Raw genomic sequence first — 22,761 nt, forward strand, 5'->3', positions numbered from 1 at the left:
CATTCGTCAGTTTTGCCATGTTTCCTTGACATCAATTCACTCATGACTCCTAATGTCACTTAAAGCATTGATTGTGAGTATTGCATGTAAGTTTATTTCTCCTTTGTGTTACGTAAACATTTCACATTTTGCAGAGTTCATGATAAGAAAAATGCTCTGCGTTTGCATAGAATACAGCCGTGTTCCATTATTTAACATTGCTTTATATTTCGAATAATAGATAGCGTATAAAAGAATTAAAAAAAGAGACCAATTAGAAAGATTCAATTATCACTTCAATTGATTTGGAGGGAATTTTGGATCTATGAAAAAAAGGTGTCTTCATTTAGGAAGACATTCAACCGAAAAATCATATTTTGGTGTTTCGTCTCATTTATGGCATCTTCACATGGAGGCTGTGCCTCGTGACGACATCAAGAAGATAGTCGTAACACTCGGGAACGCCTGGCTTGTAATCGAAGTTGCAGATGCAGTTGGTTTCCTTGTTACAGCAGGGTACGATGGACTTGGTCTTATCCTGGATGTCCAAGATAGAAGTACCCTTGACCAGGACAGCCTCGTGAGCTTCGATAGCAGCTTTGACCTGTTCAAGCACGTCTTCGTAACCGCATGTGCCGAGTGGGTAGGCTTCGTCGGGGTCTTTCTCGATGTCGAACAGAAGGGGTGGATCGTGCAAGGTTACGCAGTCACCTTCGCACTCGTTGCAGAGGAAGTAATCGTCAATGGGGAAGCCGCCATCGCATCTCTTCCCATACTCTGGCTGTGGCAGGACAGCCTGGGTGCGGAAGTGGGCCTTGTATTTTCCAACGCGAACGGCCATCAGGTTGTCCTTGCAATAGTAGAAGAAGTTGTCGTGGGGGGATGTGGCGCCGTTCAGGATGACGTCCTTGATGTTCTTGCCATCGTAGACACGGTCAGTAGGGAGAGAGGAGCCTGCCAAGTCGGCTGCCGTGACGATGATGTCCATGGAGGTGACCAGCTCGTGGGAGACACCAGGTGTGACCATACCGGGCCAGTAGACGATGTAAGGAATACGATGACCACCCTCCCACGAGAGCGACTTCCCACCTGTGATGAATAATGAATATAATGTGCTTGAAAATAAACAAATATGCAAATACAGATCAATGCAAATAGATAAAACTCGCATCTGTATAAGGTAATCGTCGTCCGTTTTTAACTTACTATCAGAGCGTGAAATGTTTTTATATCTTTGGGAGGCTAATAACTTTATTACTATCATTTTATTATTTTAGATATAAGGCAGAAACAAACTCATATAGCCCAATTCGCATGACCAAATCTTGAAGTTCCTTGTTTGCTCTTATTACCAACAGTACTATAGCATTAATGTGGTGATTTCAACAAAGTGTAATTTCAATATTGCTATAGAATATTCATCGGATAAGATAACTAGTTTCTTCTTTGAATAATGGACATAAATGCAATGCTTGCGAAGACAGGAAGAGAAGATGGTACTCAGGAACCGAACAGGCTTCTTTAACCTCATTTCAATTTACTTTTAGACTGCTTTGCACATACCTTAGAAAATGCTGGCGCTGCCGCCCTCCTCGCAGTACTCACGATGAGGACCGTGATCGGAGATGAAGAAGACAATGGTGTTGTCTTCGATTTTGTTGTCAATCAGGGTCTGCACGATGGTCTCGACACCATTGTGCATCTCGTTCAGGTTATCTCCATAGCGACCTTAGAGGAAGGATCAAGAAACCATAAATTGAAAAATGTTATTGCATGGTGTGATTTGAGACTTTAAGTCCATTACTTTTTCTCTCTTTCTTTTGACATTTTAGAATTCAAATAGAGTGGTAAAGGGCATTAAAATATCCTATATTAATATAAGCACTTTGGGTTATATCTTTGGCTCAGTATTTGTGCACCCGAGGACGGTCTGCCTACGGAATTCGTGCATCCCGTGTGAGTTTGTATAGTCCAATGCAAATTCCGATGTACAATCGTGTTGTTGTTGTTTATTATGCAATTTTGATTGTAAGATTGTTTCAGGCAGCACGTGATATGGGCGAATAGCTGCCTGAGAAATAGGAATACCCATGATATTCTTTTGTTTTGTTGTCAATGCAATCTGATATCCTTCGGACTAGTCATTAATAGTCACGAGTACCGCCTTTGAGGCTTACCGCGGCGAGATGAACAGGTGAAATTATCCGATGAGAAGAGACTGGTGTGCATGTGAGCGAAGGCCATGTAGAGGAAAAACGGGTTGTGGACGTTGTCCTCGATAAAGCCGACAGCATCCTGGGTGAATAGCTGGGTGAGTCCACGGTGCTCGAACGGCTGGGCTACTATGGTTGCGTTGTAGTAGAGGTAACAGACGTCGGTACGGGGGAAGTCCATATGGAGCTAAATCGGAAGGTAGATAGTATCTGGTCAGCCTCGTTCAGTGTCTGTTCAAACTGCACGGTAACTCAGTGTAAATGCTACTGGTTTCTTTCAATGAAATTGTGAACAAAAATCATTTTTATTTTGAATCTTATTAGTCTTCAGTTGGCAAACTTTTTGAGATTTCTTCCTGCTTTTGTACATATTATAATGATATAACAATTTCTGGCAAATCTTTCATCGATAGTGGAATTGTGTATTAGTATAAATGGAGTATAAGTAGAATTATGATAATAGTCCTTAAACACAAGCATATCAGCGACATGTACATCAGAAAAGGCCTAATTACCCCAGTGTCGTCACATGCCCAGCTGTTGCCGAAGGGAAGATTGTGGCCGACGAAATCGAAGCCATGGTGGTATGGGAGATGAGCTCCGTCTGTTGAACTGTTTTCGTTGATACCTGGCAAGATGTAAGAAAGAGACGGACAGGGTGAGAGATTGGTTTGTTTCACAATCACATGCTGTTCATGAAGTGTTCTTGCAAGTTCAGCGAAATTCGTTGTTTCATTCACTTTATTTTCTGTTGGATTCCTTTGACTAGTTTTTTGTCTTTGCACGTATTTTTGCGAAGCAATTCAGCTCAATTTTGTCTAAGTCAAGTCGGAAATAATGTTTAGCTTCGTTAAAAACGATGCTATGCTTTGGTCTGATGATCGGATGAATGGTAATTGATACAGAAGGAGCTGCCAATTTGTCAAGACACGTAATCGTTTTATATAACATAGATGAAGACAGATCTGTAATGTGATTGCATCCGATCGATCACTGAGGTCAGAAGTAAAAAAAGAGCTAGGTTTTCTGCGAAACTTTGATATGGACACAATTTTCGTATACCCACAACCCGTTTGTCGACCCATCAGAATCACACATCAAAATAACAGTACTAGTATTAGCTTTTGATTTTCCAAATTAGCTATTACATTAACAAATTTACATGAGGCAAACAGTTTTCAAAACTCGGTGACTGGATTTGACCACATCATGCTGCTACAGTGAACTCACCGAGATGCCATTTGCCGATCATGCCGGTGGTGTAGCCGCTTGGCTTGACGGCCTCGGCGATGGTGACTTCACTCTTTGGCAAGCCAGTCTTGGTCCATGGCAGGAAGACACGGGTGTGACCGTACACACCAGTCCTGATCGGGAGACGGCCTGTTGTAAGAAGAGGGGGACAAGGGGGGGGGGGGGGGGGGGGACACAGAGTTTTCATCAGTCTAGATATGGTTAATGAACCTCACCATCTTATCGTGCTGAATGCAATATTCTTTGACATTGACGTCAGCTGCTTCAACGAACACTCTTTACGGCATCGGTTTAGGTTTTTCCCTGGTTTTGTTCAACCGATGTACGAGTATCTTCAAGTATCTTCGAGTATTCGCTCACTGATCTGGCATAAACAGTACCATTACCAATAACTGAGCTAAGCCAGGAAGCTATTCTTATTTTCTAGAAATAAAGACTTTTTTGGGTAAAATATTTTGTTTGATGAAAACGCTTACATCGGGTAAAATTCAAACACAGTATTTCGTAATTCAGGGCTAAATGCATTTTCTACTGTTTTAAATCCACCAAAATTGAAACAAATAAAACATTTGCATTCTCTTCCTATGTGATATAGAGGACGAAAGGCAAAGATAAGAAAAAACCTGAGATAAACTTTAGGAAGGAAAGACGTCAGCAGTCCAAATTGTTTGACAAAATCATATCTTGAATGAGAAATGGGTAAGTCTCCAGGAATCACATATTTAGCATATGACTGTGAAAAATACTCAAAGAAGAAGAATCAGAGGGGCTAAAACCACAGCACAAACCAGCAAGCCAATGGTTTGTTGTTTATCAGTGTAATAGACAGGACACAAGACACATGAGATACTACGGAAACTTAAAAATGTAGGTCTACTTGAAAACTTTCGATTTTGCTTACACCGAACTGCGCTACTTGAACAATACAGGAAGGAAATTGCACACACACACACACACGCACACACACAACTAAACACATCGCGAATTGATATTTTTCCGTACCAAAAATAAAAGAACAAAACAAATGTAAATTTACTCGGGTGATTTCAACAGGACGGCGATTTTCGACAAAAAAAAAGACAAGACAAAAAGAATGCCATTTCACGAGTGAGGATTTTCAATTACTCGCTAAAAACGTTGGACTTTTTCAAGGACATCTACTGTCTGTAACGAAGATTTGCAAATATTTTTTACCTCTACAAATGTCCAGAGAGATTTCATGCTGGCGATCGCCAAACATGTCAACAATATCATGAAAAGAACTCCACGTTTTCTTTAAATGCCAAAGAAATCTATTGTCTGGTGATAATATACGTCATGGATTTGTAACGTCTCCTCTTTCTTTGTTTAGAGTTTCGAAGAGTAAGGGTTTATTTTATATGAATTTGCCAATAGATTTTAAAGACTTTATCACGCTGTCAGTTTCATCTCTACATCGGATAAACATTAATGGAAATGAGATGAGGGCGGTTGAGTGCGAAAAAATGACACAAATTATAACTAAAAACACTTCTGTCTGCAGGATAAAGAGAGACATGCATGCTATTATTGTGATAATATACCGAGAACAATGCCAAAGACTTAAGTAAGAGTCCATTAAAAATGAAGGAAGAAAGAAAGCTATAGAAATAGCTATAGAAGAAAAATTCCATGTGCTTCCAGAATATCATCAGTGTGACTATAGGGAGAGAAAATTGATAAACCTCAGAGGAAGACAATTCCTCTTTGAGGGATCGAGAGAAAGGGAGGAGAAAGCATAGGAACACAATTTTTGATTCTGCGGTTAGAGGGAAAAGTCCATTGCCTTACTGTTTTCCCAAAAGTCATTGTAAAAAATAACTGAAAATCTTGTGAAATGTTATCCGAAAATGGCTATTTCTTCACTTAATTGTGAACAGCATGCGGTAAGATGTGGTACAATCGTGATATCAAAAACAGAAACTTCAGTTTAAATGCACTTAAAATAGTGTATTCATGAATAAATGTCTGCATACGCCACATCAAACTTCATGGGGATGTAAGATTTCTTATTCCATTCTTTCCCTGATTGAGTTCTACTGAAGAAACAGTGGTCCTACTTTTTAGGCTTCAATTAAAATATTGTATACTCTCGGCAAAATATTGTGGTAAGTTTACTCAATGAAGATATCTTGGACATTTATTTTTGTTTTTCTTGATTATTAAGTCTTGACAGGCAGAATATCAAACACGATTCTGCTTACAAAGATATTAATAACGATAAAAATGAAAATCATAATATTCGGATGACGATATTTTTTTGACATATTTTATTATATTCAAATGAAAAATTGTAAATCATGTCACCGTCAATCTGTTTATTGGCACATTTTGAGGATAAAAAGATTTTTTGTAGAAAAGTTATATTATAATACAGACCAGAATTTCTACCACGATTCGAAATCTAATGAAGAAGGGCTGAGTGCTGTTACAATTACGAATACATCGCAAATATATTTAATCCAGTCTTCCTTAGCAACAAATCTAAATCAGTATCTTCTGCTTACCTGTCATGATAGCCGACCTACTGGGCGTGCAGACGGAATCGCCAACGTATCCGTTGGTGAACCTCAGACCCGCTCCGGCCAGCACGTCGATGAAGCCGGGCTCCTGTGTGGGATGACCATACGACGTCAGGTCTCCGACGCCCATGTCGTCGGCAATCAGGAGGACGATGTTGGGCTTGTCCATGGGGTCCCGATTTGCACCCGACGTCGAAGACCCCGTGAGAATTTCCAGCCAGTCTGGATACTGACCACCGACTTCATCATGAATAGCATCGAGAACGCTCTGCGGAAGGCCGCCAAAGCGCTGGGCATTGACAAGCCCAACGAGCAGCGTCAAACCAAAGCAGACGAAAGACTTCATCCTGAGTTCCTTTCACCAGGAGCAAGACGAAAGATGCTTTACCCAAATAATTTCTGCAGATTATATAGGTTCCTTTCAATGACGTTTTCCGTATAGTCCAATACTTGTGCTGTTGTTATTTAAATGTTATTCCAGACACTCAAGGATAATCAAGGGTTATTAGAGTTGTTTTTTTCTCCAAAATATAATAATGCAACCTCTTCAATATTATTGGAAGCTAGCACTGAGGCGTAACAAACAAATGAACTGTGTGAAATGCCCCCCTTTGTTTGGTTGAAAACAGATCGCCGCCATTAAATCCGTAAAGAGATGATGCCGAGCCTCTACAAAGGCACGAAACGTTTTATACTGAATGTGTTACCCTTTTTTTCGGATCTCTCCGATCCTTTTGGGTGCATCAGCTGAAACATCGAGTGCATCGAGGGTTTTTGTGTATCTTATACTTTGGTTAAATCAGGAGGGGGTATTATGAGATCTTTTCGCTCTAGGAGTTTGAAGAGCTAAATTGGAGAAAGTGAGAATAAAAAAGGCGCGAAGTATTTGCCTGCTTCATGGAGGCAAGCAATTGTAAGCGGCCTTGGGTATACTGCGAAAGAACTTTTCTTCTCCTCGCATACAGCTAGGCCTCGAGGCAGTGCTATTAAAAGGCAAATTGTCTCTTTTTTTTCTTGCAAACAGTTACTCAGATGTATGATAATGGAACAAGATGACACGCTCACCAAAGGTGAGCCAACAGAGTTTGAACTACAACTACCATTGTCCACTGACAATCCCCTGAAATCGTGCTCAGAAACCTTTCAATCATTTTCAGCAGATCAAAGCCCCAGTGGTTAAGTAATGAAAATAGAAACTGATATTGACCTTAAGAAACAAACAGTCCAAGGACCACAGAGAGGACAAATATATAGGTAAATATATGTATATATATATATAGGTAATCATGTAGACATGCACACCTAACTGTTACCGTTCGCTTCGCCGTTTGTCTATCAAATTTTGTGCAGCTCTTGGAGATGCTAAATTGAACCATATCAGAGAGTTTTCATAGAATTAGAAAGCCGAAAAGGGAAGAAAAATGAGAAATCGGAGTTGAAAAGTACGTCGGTCGCGATCATAGTTCCGACGTAGTAAGTAGTGCATCGATTTCACAGAGAACGATGTCAACGATTATAATCGATTCTGGTAGTCTCTAATTAGCCGCTTACTAACAATATTAACACGACTTGTGCAATACGTGTGGGCCCTAGATCTACTTTCATTTTCGTATTTTTTCTCATTCTTTTCATCGCCACTATCATGATTATCACTATTTAAATTATTGATACAGATTATTCATACCAGGATTTAGACGTCCTTTCTTTAGAAATTGTGGCAAGTATTGATTTTATCATGACAAAAGTTGATGATTTAATTTGAATAGTGTTGAAGGGAAAAGAATGAGGTTGAAGGAAAAGTGGAAGAAAAGAGTAAGGCTATTACTAAACAGTATTAGAAGGAGGGAGAGAGAGAAAGAGAGAGAAAAGAAGATGAGGAGGAAGTTGAATTCGAAGGGGATTTGTTGTTTGTTTCTGGTGATGGTAAATGGTATTAAATTTATGTTTTCAATTGATAAGTTCAATTTATAGTATAAATTATTGTTTTTATGATAGTATAACGCTATTCATTTTTCCATTTCATTTTATTAATTATGTATACAAGAACTGCAACCCCAATATTTGCTTTTTCGTAGTAAGGTTCATTCTATTATCTTTTATTGCTTTGTACACATTACTATCCTCCCATCATTCAGTCAGCAAAATATGTTGACAGATACAATGTTTATATACAGTCAAACGCAGCACGCAGGAGAAATTTAACTAAAACAACAACAAAAAAAAAAACAGACACATCGAGATCACTTCAACTTTTTACTGTTAAGCCGACGTAATTGTGGTTAAACACCAAACAAGCGGCTGTATCACAGACTACAACGATCGATCATCATCATTATATCGCTTTTCCACATAATCGATCATCAATCATGCTACCCTGATACAGCCGTCGATCGGCGTACTTTTGAGTCAAAATCAGCTACTTTTCTTCTGTAATTGGCCATGAAATTTCATGAAACCATCAGATATGTTTCATCTTGAAATTTCTGATGGTTTTTATTGACAAATTAAGGAAGGAAATGGTAGGTGTGCATGGTGTGCATTTCTACATGATTACCTATATATATATATATATATATTTGCAAGAATAAGAGTTTTATGTTGGCCTATCTATCTATCTATCTAACTTAGTGGATACTTAGTGGATACACACTACCAAGCCTTTAGCTTAGTGGATACTTAGTGGATACACACTACCAAGCCTTTAGCTTAGTGGATACTTAGTGGATACACACTACCAAGCCTTTAGCAACCTTTTTATGCTCCCAGTCTTTTGTCCTTGTCCGCAGCACCAAGTTATTCAAGTGATTTCATGGTACCGATACATCTTTTAATAATATAGCATTTTTGTTACTCAAACACTGCGAGATTTGTATGCAGTCTGGTTTGTGCGATATCTATGTGGTTCATTAGTTTAGTACTCATCGATTTTTTGTACTGGTGTAATTTTAGTTGGTCAAGACAAACATATCCGTTCTCCGTGTAAATTATATGCCTATGAACTCGGGAACCTACAGTTGTACAAGCTTTAAAGCTTTTATGTAGGCCCCATCATATTTCTTATAGTTACTAGTGACATTGTCATACGATGAGACCATGTACATTTGTGTCAAGTATATTTTCTTTTTCTTTTTCTTCTACAATCAAAAGACATGTTTGTATATATTTTGTACTCTTGTTTTGTTGTCAATAATTCTGTAATGTCATCATTGAGAAAATGGAAATATGAAATAAATTTGAACTGAACTGAACTGAACTATAGTTCAGTTCAGAGAGATATATCTCTCTCCATCTCTCTCTCTCTCTCTCTCTCTCTCTCTCTCTCTCTATATATATATATATATATATATATATATATGTCTTACATCCCCGTGATTTTTACTTTTCAGAAATATGATTTAAATAGTGATATAAAAACGATCTTGGTACACCAGAGTTCTTCTAACCGGAATAATTTGAAATATTTTCGATTTTTTTTTTCTTTTTTACTTGATACATATTTTTTTTTTTTTCGGGTGCTGTTCGTTATTCCGAAGGTTCGTTTTCCGAAGGTTCGTTATTCCGAAACATACAAATTCCCTATACCTTGAGGTTCGTTAATCCGAAAATGAAAAAAGGGTTCGTTAACCAGAACATTTGTGGCGTTATTCCGAAGGTTCGTTAATCCGAAATTATACAGGGTTCGTAACGAACATTATTACATTTTCGGATTAATGAACCTTCGGAATAACATACCTTGTCACATTTTCGGATTAACGAACCTTCGGAATAACGAGCTGTAACCTTTTTTTTCTATACATGACATGTCAGTGTTTGATTTCATTCCCACTTTGAATTATTAGTGCATCAGACATGTATTCTTTGAGGGTTGCATGTATTCATGTATTCTAAAGTTGATATACACATTTTTCTATCAAAAAGAAACCAGAGGGTAGACAGGAAAGTATATGTTGTGGGATATGAGTTTTCTTCAATTTGTCTCCCCCTCTTCAAATAAAATTCTACATATCTCAACTGCTGAGCTACATTATTGACAAACATGTCGGGACAAGGAACCAGCGGGAATTGAACCTGTCATCTGGTGCTTTCCCGGTTTTAAAGTAAAGATTTTCGCGATGACAGTTTTAAAGAGCATGATAAACTATGAAAGAAGAAGTCATTTACTCTCTGGTGATTTTCTGCCATAAATGAATGACTGAGTCTACGCTCAGGACAGGATCAACAGTTGACTGACATGGATATTTTCTCCACAGGAAGAATTCTTTAATGCTTTTTCGATTTTCAATTCCTGGTCGTGGAAAACTGTATTAAAGGATTACCCTGACATACAGAAACGCACACCCTCTCAGACTTCTCTCATATTGACTGCATGACACAACCACTCATGTCACAGACAAACGTAATTATCTCAAAACGTTCGTGGCCGCACAGAGAGAAATCGCACGATCATGTCCTTCTCTCTTCCAGTTTCTCTTTCTCCCCTCCTATCAGCATCTCCATTCGTTAGTTTTGCCATGTTACTTGACATATTCACTCATGACTCTTCATGTCACGTAAATCATTGATTATGAGTATTGCATGTAAGTTTATTTCTCCTTTGTGTTTCGTAAACATTTCACATTTTCCAGAGTTAATGATAAAAAAATGCTCTTCGTTTTCAACGAATACAGCCCTACACCGTTTTCTTCTTTCTTCTTGCTTTTTATTACAAATGATACAGAGCATAGAAAAGAATGAAAAGATAGACCAATTGCAAAAGATAGACCAATCGCAACTGAAATTTCATTTCAATTGATTTAGAAGGATTTGGGTCATTCAGGAAGACATTCAACCGACACATTATTTGTTATTTCGTCTCATTTATGGCATCTTCACGTGGAGGCTGTGCCTTGTGACGACATCAAGAAGATAGTCATAACACTCGGGAACGCCTGGCTTGTAATCGAAGTTGCAGATGCAGTTGGTGTCCTTGTTACAGCAGGGTACGATGGACTTGGTCTTATCCTGGATGTCCAAGAGAGAAGTACCCTTGACCAGGACAGCCTCGTGAGCTTCGATAGCAGCTTTGACCTGTTCAAGCACGTCTTCGTAGCCGCATGTGCCGAGTGGGTAGGCTTCATCGGGGTCTCTCTCGATGTCGAACAGAAGGGGTGGGTCGTGCAAGGTTACGCAGTCACCTTCACACTCGTTGCAGAGGAAGTAATCGTCGATGGGGAAGCCGCCATCGCATCTCTTCCCATACTCTGGCTGTGGCAGGACAGCCTGGGTGCGGAAGTGGGCCTTGTATTTTCCAACGCGAACGGCCATCAGGTTGTCCTTGCAATAGTAGAAGAAGTTGTCGTGGGGGGATGTGGCGCCGTTCAGGATGACGTCCTTGATGTTCTTGCCATCGTAGACACGGTCAGTAGGGAGAGAGGAGCCTGCCAAGTCGGCTGCCGTGACGATGATGTCCATGGAGGTGACCAGCTCGTGGGAGACGCCGGGTGTTACAATACTGGGCCAGTAGACGATGTAAGGAATACGATGACCACCCTCCCACGAGAGTGACTTCCCACCTGTGACGAATGATGTGTTTGAAAATAAATAAATAAATACAGATCAATGCAAATAGATAAAACTCACATCTGTATAAGGTAATCGTAGTCCGTTTTTAACTTACTATCAGAGTGTGAAATATTTATATATCTTTGGTAGGCTAATAACTTCATTACTATTATTTTATCATTTTAGATATAAGGCAGAAGCAAACTCATATAGCCCAATTTGCAGGAAAAAATATTTAAGTTCCTTGTTTGCTCTTATTACCAACTATAGCATTAATGTGTTGATTCAACAAAGTGTAATTTCAGTATTGCTATAGAATATTCATTGCATGAGATAACTGGTTTCTTCTTTGAATAATTGACATAAATGCAATGCTTGCGAAGATAGGAAGAGAAGATGGTACTCGGGGACCTAGCACGCTTCTTTAACCTCATTTCAATTTACTTTTAGACTGTTTTGCACATACCTTGGAAAATGCTGGCGCTGCCGCCCTCCTCGCAGTACTCACGATGAGGACCGTGATCGGAGATGAAGAAGACAATGGTGTTGTCTTCGATTTTGTTGTCAATCAGGGTCTGCACGATGGTCTCGACACCATTGTGCAACTCGTTCAGGTTATCTCCATAGCGACCTGAGAGGAAGGATCAAGAAACCATAAATTGAAAAATGTTATTGCATGGTGTGATTTGAGACTTTAAGTCCATTACTTTTTCTCTCTTTCTTTTGACATTTTAGAATTCAAATAGAGTGGTAAAGGGCATTAAAATATCCTATATTAGTATAAGCACTTTGAGTTATATCTTTGGCTCAGTATTTGTGCACCCGAGGACGGTCTGCCTACGGAATTCGTGCATCCCGTGTGAGTTTGTATAGTCCAATGCAAATTCCGATGTACAATCGTGTTGTTGTTGTTTATTATGCAATTTTGATTGCAAGATTGTTTCAGGCAGCACGTGATATGAGCGAATAGCTGCCAGAGAAATAGGAATACCCATGATGTTCTTTTCTTTTTTGTTGTCAATGCAATCTGATATCCTTCGGACTAGTCATTAATAATCACGAGTACCGCCTTTGAGGCTTACCACGGCGAGATGAACAGGTGAAATTATCCGATGAGAAGAGACTGGTGTGCATGTGAGCGAAGGCCATGTAGAGGAAAAACGGGTTGTGGACGTTGTCCTCGATAAAGCCGACAGCATCCTGGGTGAATAGCTGGGTGAGTCCACGGTGCTCGAACGGCTGAGCTACTATGGTTGCGTTGTAGTAGAGGTAACAGACGTCGGTACGGGGGAAGTCCATATGGAGCTAAATCGGAAGGTAGATAGTATTTGGTCAGCCTCGTTCAGTGTCTGCCCAAACTGCACGGTAACTCAATGTAAATGCAACTGGTTTCTTTCAATGAAATTGTGAACAAAAAATACTTTTTATCTTAAACCTTTTTATGTCTACAGTTGACAAGCTTTTTGAGATTTCTTCCTGTTTTTGTACATATTATGATGATATAACTATTTCTAGCAAATCTTTCATCGATAGTGCATTGTGTATATGTTGACAAAATGTGAATTCATGGAGAAAATTATTAATGAACTTAAGGAATTACAAACATGCTAAACAGCATCAAATGTTTTGTGGAAAAAGTTTTACTTTTTTTTCCTAGAGTGTTTTTTTTTCTTCTGGCGATAAGAACGTATAAGTCCCTAAAGACTAGCATGTCAGCGACATGTACATCAGAAAAGGCATAATTACCCCAGTGTCGTCACATGCCCAGCTGTTGCCGAAGGGAAGATTGTGGCCGACAAAATCGAAGCCGTGGTTGTATGGGAGATGAGCTCCGTCTGTTGAAGTGTTTTCGTTGATTCCTGGCAGAATATAAGAAAGAGACAGACAGGGTGAGAGATTCGTTTGTTTCACAATCACAGGCAGTTCATGAAGTGTTCTTGCAAGGTCAGCGAAATTCGTTGTTTCATTCACTTTATTTTCTGTTGGAAACCTTTGACTAGTTTCTTGTCTTTGCATGTATGTTTGCAAAGCAATTCAGCTCAATTTTGTCTAAGTCAAGTCGTAAATAATGTTTAGCTTCGCTAAACACGATGCTATGCTTTGGTTTGATGATTGGATGAATGGTGATTTATATATTTGTCAAGACACGTAATCGTTTTGTATAACATGGATGAAGACAAATCTGTAATGTAATTGAATCTGATCGATCACTAAGATCAGAAGCTAAAAAAGAGCTAGGTTACTGCGAAACTTTGATATGGACACAATTTTCGTGTAGCCACAACCCGTTTGTCGACCCATTGTAATCACATCTCTAATAACAGTAATAGCTTTTGATTTTCCAAATTAGCAATTACATTAACAAATTTATTTGAGGCAAATGTTTTCAAAACGCGGTGACTGGATTTGACCACATGATGCTGCTTCGGTGAACTCACCGAGATGCCATTTGCCGATCATGCCGGTGGTGTAGCCGCTTGGCTTGACGGCCTCGGCTATGGTGACTTCGCTCTTCGGCAAACCAGTCTTGGTCCATGGGAGGAAGACACGGGTGTTACCGTATACACCAGTCCTGATCGGGAGACGACCTGTTGTTAAGAAGAGGGGGGGGGGGGGGGGGGGGGGGGGGGAGACACAGAGTTTTCATCAGTCTAGATATGGTTATTGAACCTCACCATCTTATCTTGCTGAATGCAATGTTCCCTGGCATTGAAGTCAGCTGCATTAATGAACACATTTTACAGCATCGGTTTAGGTTTTTCCACGGTTTTGTTCAACCGATGTACGCTTATCTTCAATACAATTCGCTTACTTATCATTCATAAAAAGTAGCATTACCAATAACTGAGCTAAGCCAGGCAGCTATCTTTATTTTCTAGAAATAAAGACTTTTTAGGTAAAATCTTTTGTTTGATGAAAACCCTCACATCGGGTAAAATTCAAACACGGGATTTCTTAATCCAGGTGAAATGTATTTTCTACTGTTTTAAATCCACCAAATTTGAAACAAATAAAATATTTGCATTCTCTTCCTATGTGATATAGAGGACGAAAGGCAAAGATAAGAAAAAACCTGAAATAAACTTTAGGAAGGAAAGACGTCAGCAGTCCAAATTGTTTGACAAAATTATATCTTGAATGAGAAATGGGTAAGTCTCCAGGAATCACATATTTAGCATATGACTGTGAAAAATACTCAGAGAAGAAATAAAGGGGCTAAAACCACCGCAAGCACAGACTAGCAAGCTAATGATTTGTTGTTTATCAGTGTCGTACATTGCAGGAAGGACACAAGACAAATGAGATACAACGGAAACTTAAAAATGTAGGTCTACTTGAAAACTTTCGATTTTGCTTACACCGAACTGCGCTACTTGAACAATACAGGAATGAAATTGCACACACGCACACACACACACACACACACACACGCACACACACACAACTAAACACATCGCGAATTGATATTTTTCCGTACCAAAAATAAAGAACAAAACAAATGTAAATTTACTCGGGCGATTTCAACAGGACGGCGATTTTCGACAAAAAAGAAAGACAAGACAAAAAGAATGTCATTTCACGAGTGAAGATTTTCGATTACTCGTTAAAAACGTTGGACTTTTTCAAAAACATCTACTGTCTGTAACGAAGATTTGCAAATATTTCTACCTGTACAAATGTCCAGAGAGATTTCATGCTGGCGATCGCCAAACATGTCAACAAAATCATGAAAAGAACTCCACGTTTTCTTTAAATGCCAAAGAAATCTATTGTCTGGTGATAATATACGTCATGGATTTGTAACGACTCCTCTTTCTTTTTTTTGAGTTTCGAAGAGTAAGGGTTTATTTTAAATGAATTTACAAATAGATTTTAAAGGCTTTATCTCGCTGTCAGTTTCATCTGTACATCGGATAAACATTATTGGAAATGAGATGAGGGCGGTTGAGTGCGAAAAAATGACACAAATTATAATTAAAAACAGTTCTGTCTGCAGGATAAAGAGAGACATGCATGCTATTATTGTGATAATATACCGAGAACAATGCCATAAGACTTAAGTAAGAGTCCATTAAAAATGAAGGAAGAAAGAAAGCTATAGAAATAGCTAGAAGAAAGATTCCATGTGCTACCAGAATATCATCAGTGTGACTATATAGGGAGACAAAATTGATAAACCTCAGAATAAGACAATTCCTCTTTGAGGGATCTTAGTAGAACAAGAGAAAGGGAGGAGAAAGCATAGGAACACAATTTTTGATTCTGCGGTTAGAGGGAAAAGTCCATTGCCTTACTGTTTTCCCCAAAATCATTGTAAAAAATAACTGAAATTCTTGTGAATTGTTATCCGAAAATGGCTATTTCTTCACTTAATTGTGAACAGCATACGGTAAGCTGTGGTACAATTGTGATGATAAAAAAGAATCCTCAGTTTAAATGCATTTAAAATAGTGTATTCATGAATAAATCTCTGCATGCGCCACATCAAACTTCACAGGGATGTAAGATTTCGTATTCCATTCTTTCCCTGATTGAGTTCTACTGAAGAAACAGTGGCCCTACTTTTTAGGCTTCCATGAAAATATCGTATACGCTCGGCAAAATATTGTGGTAAGTTTACTCAATAAAGATATCTGGGACATGTATTTTTTTTTTTCCGTGATGATTTATCAAGTCTTGAAAGGTAGAATATAAAACACGTTTTTGCTTGCCAAGATATTAAAATGATAGTTATAAAATTCAGATGACGATAGTCATTCTTTTTCACATATTTTATTATATTCAAACGAAAAATGGTAAATCATGATACCGTCAATCTGTATATCGCTACATATTGAAGGATAACAAGATTTTAGACAAGTTATATTACAATACAGACCAGAATTTTTAACACGATTCGAAATCTGATGAAGAAGGGTTGAGTAGTTCAAAATCTATTACAATTACGAATACATCGCAAATATATTTAATCCAGTCTTCCTTAGCAACAAATCTAAATCAGTATCTTCTGCTTACCTGTCATGATAGCCGACCTGCTGGGCGTGCAGACGGAGTCGCCAACGTATCCGTTGGTGAACCTCAGACCCGCTCCGGCCAGCACGTCGATGAAGCCGGGCTCCTGTGTGGGATGACCATACGACGTCAGGTCTCCGACGCCCATGTCGTCGGCAATCAGGAGGACGATGTTGGGCTTGTCCATGGGGTCCCGATTTGCGCCCGACGTCGAAGACCCCGTGAGAATTTCCAGCCAGTCTGGATACTCACCACCGACTTCATCATGAATAGCGTCGAGAACGCTCTGCGGAAGGGCATTGACAAGCCCAACGAGCAGCGTCAAACCAAAGCAGACGAAAGACTTCATCCTGAGTTCCTTTCACCAGGAGCAAGACGAAAGATGCCCTACCAAAATATTTTCTGCAGATTATATAGGGTTCCTGTCAATGACGTTTTCCATAAACCAATGCCTGTTCTGTTGTTATTTAAATGCTATTCCAGACACTCAAGGATATCAAGGGTTATTTGGTGTTTTTTTTCCTCGACAAAATAATCATGGAACCTCTTCAATATTTTTGGAAGCTAGCACTGAGGCGTAACAAACAAATGAACTGTGTGAAATACCCCCATTGTTTGGTTGAAAACAGATAACCGTATTCAAACCCGTAAAGAGATGATGCAAAACCTCTACAAAGGCATGAAACGTTTTATACTGAATGTGTTACCCTTTTTTCGGCTCTCTCCGATCCTTTTGGGTGCATCAGCTTAAACATTGAGTCCATCGAGGGTTTTTGTGTATCTTATACTTTGGCTAAATCAGGAGGGGGAATTATGAGGTTTTTTGCCTCTAAGAGCTGAAAGAGCTAAATTATAGAAAGTAAGAATAAAAAGGGCGCGAAATATTTTCCTGCTTCATGGAGGCAAGCAATTGTAAGCGGCCTTGGGTATGCTGCGAAAGAACTTATCTTCTCGCATACAGCCAGGCCTCGAGGCAGTGCTATTTAAAGGCAAATTGTGTCTTTTTTTTCTTGCAAACAGTTCATCAGATGTATGATAATGGAACAAGATGACACGCTCACCAAAGGTGAGCCAACAGAGTTTGAACTACAACGAGATTGACCACTGTCCACTGACAATCCCCTGAAATCTTGCTCAGAAACCTTTCAATCATTTTCAGCAGATCAAAGCCCCAGTGGTTAAATGATGAAAATAGAAAATGATATTGACCTAAAGAAACAAACAGTCCAAGGACTACAGAGAGGTCATACATATACATATACAACAATTCGACAGTTTTATATTGTCCTATAATATATATATATATATATATATATATATATATATATATGTATATATAACTACATATATATATGTATATCGAATTGCCTACTGTTGTTGTCTTCTCATCCAGAGATGGTGGCACCAAAACTTTAACAATTCATATCTTTTGACGCAATCATCTGATTTCCCACACATCACTATTGTACGCACATTTTTGCATTTATTTAGCCCACATAATATAAGCCTAAATGAAGATCAATGTGGGCTTTATTCCCTTTAATCCTTTCCATCCTCCCCCATGCACACTTTTGATTTTTTTTTTGCTTCCCTTGATCTTTATTTCATTCTAATCATCATTATATTAAATCATCATGATGTAACATGAAATAAGACAGTGTTAAAATATATACCATGTATACGGCAATGAACTAACTCTTCAACATCGATAACAGTATATCAGTCATAAATCAATCACGCTGGTTAATAATAAGAAGAAAAAGATTAAGGTAAACAATCAAATTCCCCTTGAATACGTTGGATCATACAAATCATATTCCACTTAGATGAAAATATCCATATATAAATACCTTGGATAAATCAAGAATAATCGTTCATGTAAGCCAACCAATCCTCCACAAACCAACCAAAACAAAACTTCACGTTTCATTATTCTAAATAATCAATCATACTAAATAATTCATATCTATCCTCCACTTCAAATGAAATCCCAGTTCCATCAATCCACCGCGATTTTCCCTAAACCCAAAGCGCAGATTTACTCCCCAACCCTCTCACCCACGCTGATACCGCCTTCATTCGAAGCCCTTCCATGCCAATTTACTTACCTACATTAACACATTTAAAATTACATTAAAAAAACACAAATAGGCCGTATACACTAAAAGTAGAAAACACCCACAAGTACCGCTCCAAGCCCAAGCCCAAGTCTGTCAAGCAAGATACAATGCTGGTAGATTGTGGGTCCCTCTTTAAAAAAAGAAAAAGAAAAAGAAAAAGGTCAATCAAAAATGGATTGAAAAAACAGCGACAATAAAGTTTGGCACCCCACTATTAAAGAGACACACAGACAAACAGATACAAGCACAAACAACAAACGAACAAACATGAAGGAGACTCAGTCGGCAAGAAGATTGCTCTTAGGGGAGAGACTGACCTGACAACACGATAGGAAACAGCTAACATAACAAAGAGATAACAAAATAGACAGGAATGTATAAGAAACATAATGTTCCTCGGAGGTTGATTGACAAAAAACAAAACAAAACAAAAGAAGCAAGAACAAATCGTCACATCCAGAATCGATTGCATACGTTTTGGAAACAAAACCTTCCACAGCGAACCCGGTAGCTTTAATAAAGAAACTCTTATCATGTTTAACCTCAGCTGATCAGGCTATGGTATAGCAATAGTAAAGTTGACAAAATAAATCTGTTCACTTATCCGATTCTGGGGATTCGTCATAAGATTATAAAAAAGCGTAAATCTCCTTTTAAACAAGTATGTAGAAAGAGCAGACTTTACGTCATGATTCAGTGAATTCCAGTAATTTGGACCAGTTTAGCTAAAATCGTTCGAAGAAGTGGTTATTGAAAATTATTGGAGCGTCGAGTGGAGCACTGATTTTTGAGGAATATAAGATTGAAAAAAGAATAAGCGAGAATAAACTGTTCTTTTACATGTACACGAATTGACCTTGTAGTAAAATGACAACAATTCATTGATTTTAAATACTTTAATAGAGACGAAAAATTCATTTGTATGAAAACGTGTGTAAGAATAGCATATTTATGATACGGAGAGCTTTCTTTTGCCCAAATAGAACTCTGTTCAGAAGCGTTTAATGAGCATTGCCAGAAGCTCAAATTTCATAATTAATAAATCTAAGGCAAAATCAAAGAGGGGGATAACGCAATTAACTTTTTTTGATAAATATGAAATTTTAACATGTTCATATATAACGTTTTACGGGAAATGATTTTGCAAATATGATCAATTTGTTTTCTTTATACAATCATATCCCACAATGTGTATGAATGTGTTGGAACAATTCGTATCATTATGACATATTGCCATTTTTTATATATTATATATATATATATATATATATATATATATATATATATATACGTACAGTTTGTATGGAAACGGAATGCAGAAAGAAAATTAACTGACTGGATACGTATTTTCCAAGAGAGTTTATCATCTACAATCAGACAATAATACCAAGAAATTTGAAATATGATGCACTTTCCAAAGTAAAATCGTAACTATTTCTGATCTAAAAATGAATAATTTACTTTGTGTGTTTTTTTTTAATTCAGTGATAATCGATTAACTCTGACCAAGCTAGTCACTTTTCCCTATTCAAAAATCATTGATATAAATAATGAATGATATAGGGACGGCCCTGAAAGACTTCCCTGGGGAATCCCTCATTTAACTTCCCTGATAAATGAATTACTATTTTTTAATGTAACAAATTGTCTTCTTTTAGCTAAATAAGTCTTGAACCACCCCAAGGCGTTCCCAATGTATTTCAAGGTGCGGCAACGTGTAGAGTAAAAAGTATTATTAATTGTGTCGACTAGGCCTTCGAGAACATAGAAAAGTCTAAAGAAATACTAATTGAATGAGAACTGTGGTCAGTTGCATTAAAATGAAGAACTGCATGAATAGTAATGAATATGCTTTTGTCAAAAAACTTATTTTATCAGCATAGAAATTATGAGTATAATTCCCTCAAATTTCCGACTTCTATATATATACAGCTGCAACCCCTATTTTCAAAATTCTAACTATGTTTTTCATTATCTAATTCTGAAAATATGTTGCCGCTCTTATACAACCTTCCATGATACTTGCTTCACTAAAAAATATTTTTCTTATGCGAAATTGTACAAAAATCAAATATTTTCCTTTACACAAATAATCCTTGTTACTGAATAAGATTTGATAGATCTTCCCTGCTTGAAAATTCATGTGATTCTCAAGTTTTTTTCTGAATGAAGCAACAGTGTTGAAAGCTTTAATAATCTGCAATCATATTTAGACAAACTTACACCATTTCTCGAACGCTTCACCCGACCCTTCATATATTAGGACCTATCACCTACGAAGGATCGTGTAACCACCCAACGTGAACGCGATCATCACCCGATGGAACAAAGTAAGCCCAGCCTTTCTGAAACCCAGGGTTTATCGGTGGAAAAAGAAGCGCAAAAGTAGAAACAGTGTAGATTTTGTCATTCCAAGCAGTATAGACTTTCCCCAATTTTTCGTATGCTTTCATTCTCATTAAATTCCCTCTGCCTAAAAGATGGACAATATTGAAAGAAGTGAAAATAAATCCTTTGAATTGCATTGGATTTTGTATACTACATTGCACCATTGAATAGTCTATCCTATAATTTTCGTGATTTATGTGAAATGATATTAGTTCTACCACATATCTGCTATCGCCTTCTCTGGAAAGTCAAAATGACTGTGTCCAGGGCGTATTTCTAGAGTGCGAAAAGGCTGTAAGATGCAACAAAATAGTTAAAAATCTTCAGAAGTATCATCATAATTATCTAAACAATTCATCAACTTCAGGTCATGTGTAAAAATGTAGTGTACAATGATATACCCTGATTCTCTCTTCTATTTCGTACTTCATAATGTTGTTTAATATCCCTTCATCCCTTAATATCCCTTCTAATATCCCTTCCTTTCCGGGTTTCCCGAAGGGTCAAGGACCCATTGGCACTGCAAGAGGCAGGTTCATAAAGGCGTCGACTGTCGACCAGCTCCGAGGCAGTAAGGGAGCATAGACTGTCGACCGGACTTCACTCCTGGATGCTGAGGAGACACCGCTAAGACGTCCGTCGAGAGAGCGACCACGCGAACGGCAATCGCGAAGAGTTGCTACGACAGACCACGTGACAGTCCATACCAGCACCAGCGTAACGGGGGCCCCGTCGTCGACCGACATCGTCATCGACCTGCATTGTCATCGTCATACGTCGTCATAAGCCATCGTCACACAACGTACATCCGTGACAGCCATTCGAGGTGAAATGAATCCAATTTGAGTCTTTAATATCCCTTCGGAACGCGTGAACAGCTGACTAGTTGTATTCCCCTCAGTGCTATACTGGCTGGTAATTCTAATTCAAATTAATTCCAAATTTTCTCTGAATGTTAGTATTTGTATCTTCACTCTTTAGGTTTCCCGTATCTCCTCCGAGGACTCGCATGTAGGGGTTGTTCTCTTTTCACCATTATTCAAATCATACTACTACACTATTGTCAACATTGTTAAATCAACTGTTCTTACATCTGCAGAATGTGGTTGTCTGTATATCACTATTAATGTATTGAGAAGATTCTGTTAGTGCACCAGGTATTTTTGCCTTTCATTTTTGTTTCTCTTTATTTTGGTCCTACGTTGCATCCGTGCTCCTCATCTTTACACTCTGTTCAGAATTTGGGACCTACGCTTAACAAGCTCGCTTTTAAGTAGGTTCCGTCATATTTCTTTAGCGTTATACATAGAACCAAACGTACGATGATTGACCATTATATGTTTTATATTCTTACATTAATTTACTGTACATCCAAGCCGGATATTATGATTCACTATGTTTTTATTATATTTGATGTACATTCCTTCATTGAGAAGTATGAAAATAAATTGAAATTGAAATTGAAATTGAAATTCATATATCTCCACAAATATATATGTAATATCACCTCAAAGACATGTCACAAAAATGGGCAATTGACGTTATACATTTTGGTTTATATAAAATCTTGCCTGCCGTTGTATATGGTATACTCTTCACTTACATGACTCTTCATTGACAGAAATAGACTTTGCACGCAAACAATTCACACACAAGCTATTAAAGTCACACGCATGTGAAAACCACGGTATTCAAATTCCTCAGAAAGTAGGAATC

General features: G+C 38.2%; 1 protein-coding gene and 1 pseudogene across 1 annotated transcript; both read right to left on the reverse strand.

Moving 5' to 3' along the window:
- Positions 1 to 373: 373 nt before the first annotated feature.
- LOC139724452 (arylsulfatase-like) lies at positions 374 to 6,329 on the reverse strand (annotated as a pseudogene).
- A 4,511-nt stretch (positions 6,330 to 10,840) lies between these two features.
- Positions 10,841 to 16,886, reverse strand: LOC139724453 (arylsulfatase-like). Its single transcript, XM_071635594.1, has 6 exons — positions 16,541 to 16,886; positions 13,963 to 14,112; positions 13,271 to 13,383; positions 12,607 to 12,829; positions 11,991 to 12,155; positions 10,841 to 11,535 (listed from the first exon to the last, which is right to left on the reverse strand). The coding sequence occupies exons 1-6, from the start codon at positions 16,884 to 16,886 to the stop codon at positions 10,841 to 10,843; spliced, it is 1,692 nt and encodes a 563-aa protein (XP_071491695.1).
- Between the last annotated feature and the right edge of the window lie 5,875 nt (positions 16,887 to 22,761).

Source organism: Diadema antillarum, unplaced genomic scaffold (genome assembly GCF_040938485.1).
Source record: "Diadema antillarum isolate AM-2024a unplaced genomic scaffold, OU_Dant_1.0 scf00000215, whole genome shotgun sequence".
Taxonomy (NCBI): domain Eukaryota; kingdom Metazoa; phylum Echinodermata; class Echinoidea; order Diadematoida; family Diadematidae; genus Diadema; species Diadema antillarum.

Excerpts from the sequence above, each read along its gene's own strand:
- LOC139724453 (XM_071635594.1), bottom strand. The coding sequence starts at position 16,886 with ATGAAGTCTTTCGTCTGCTTTGGTTTGACGCTGCTCGTTGGGCTTGTC. Across the intron at positions 14,113-16,540 it reads CAGGTCGGCTATCATGACAG|GTCGTCTCCCGATCAGGACT; the intron begins GTAAGCAGAAGA and ends TCTTAACAACAG. Across the intron at positions 12,156-12,606 it reads CACCTGTTCATCTCGCCGTG|GTCGCTATGGAGATAACCTG; the intron begins GTAAGCCTCAAA and ends CCTTCCTCTCAG.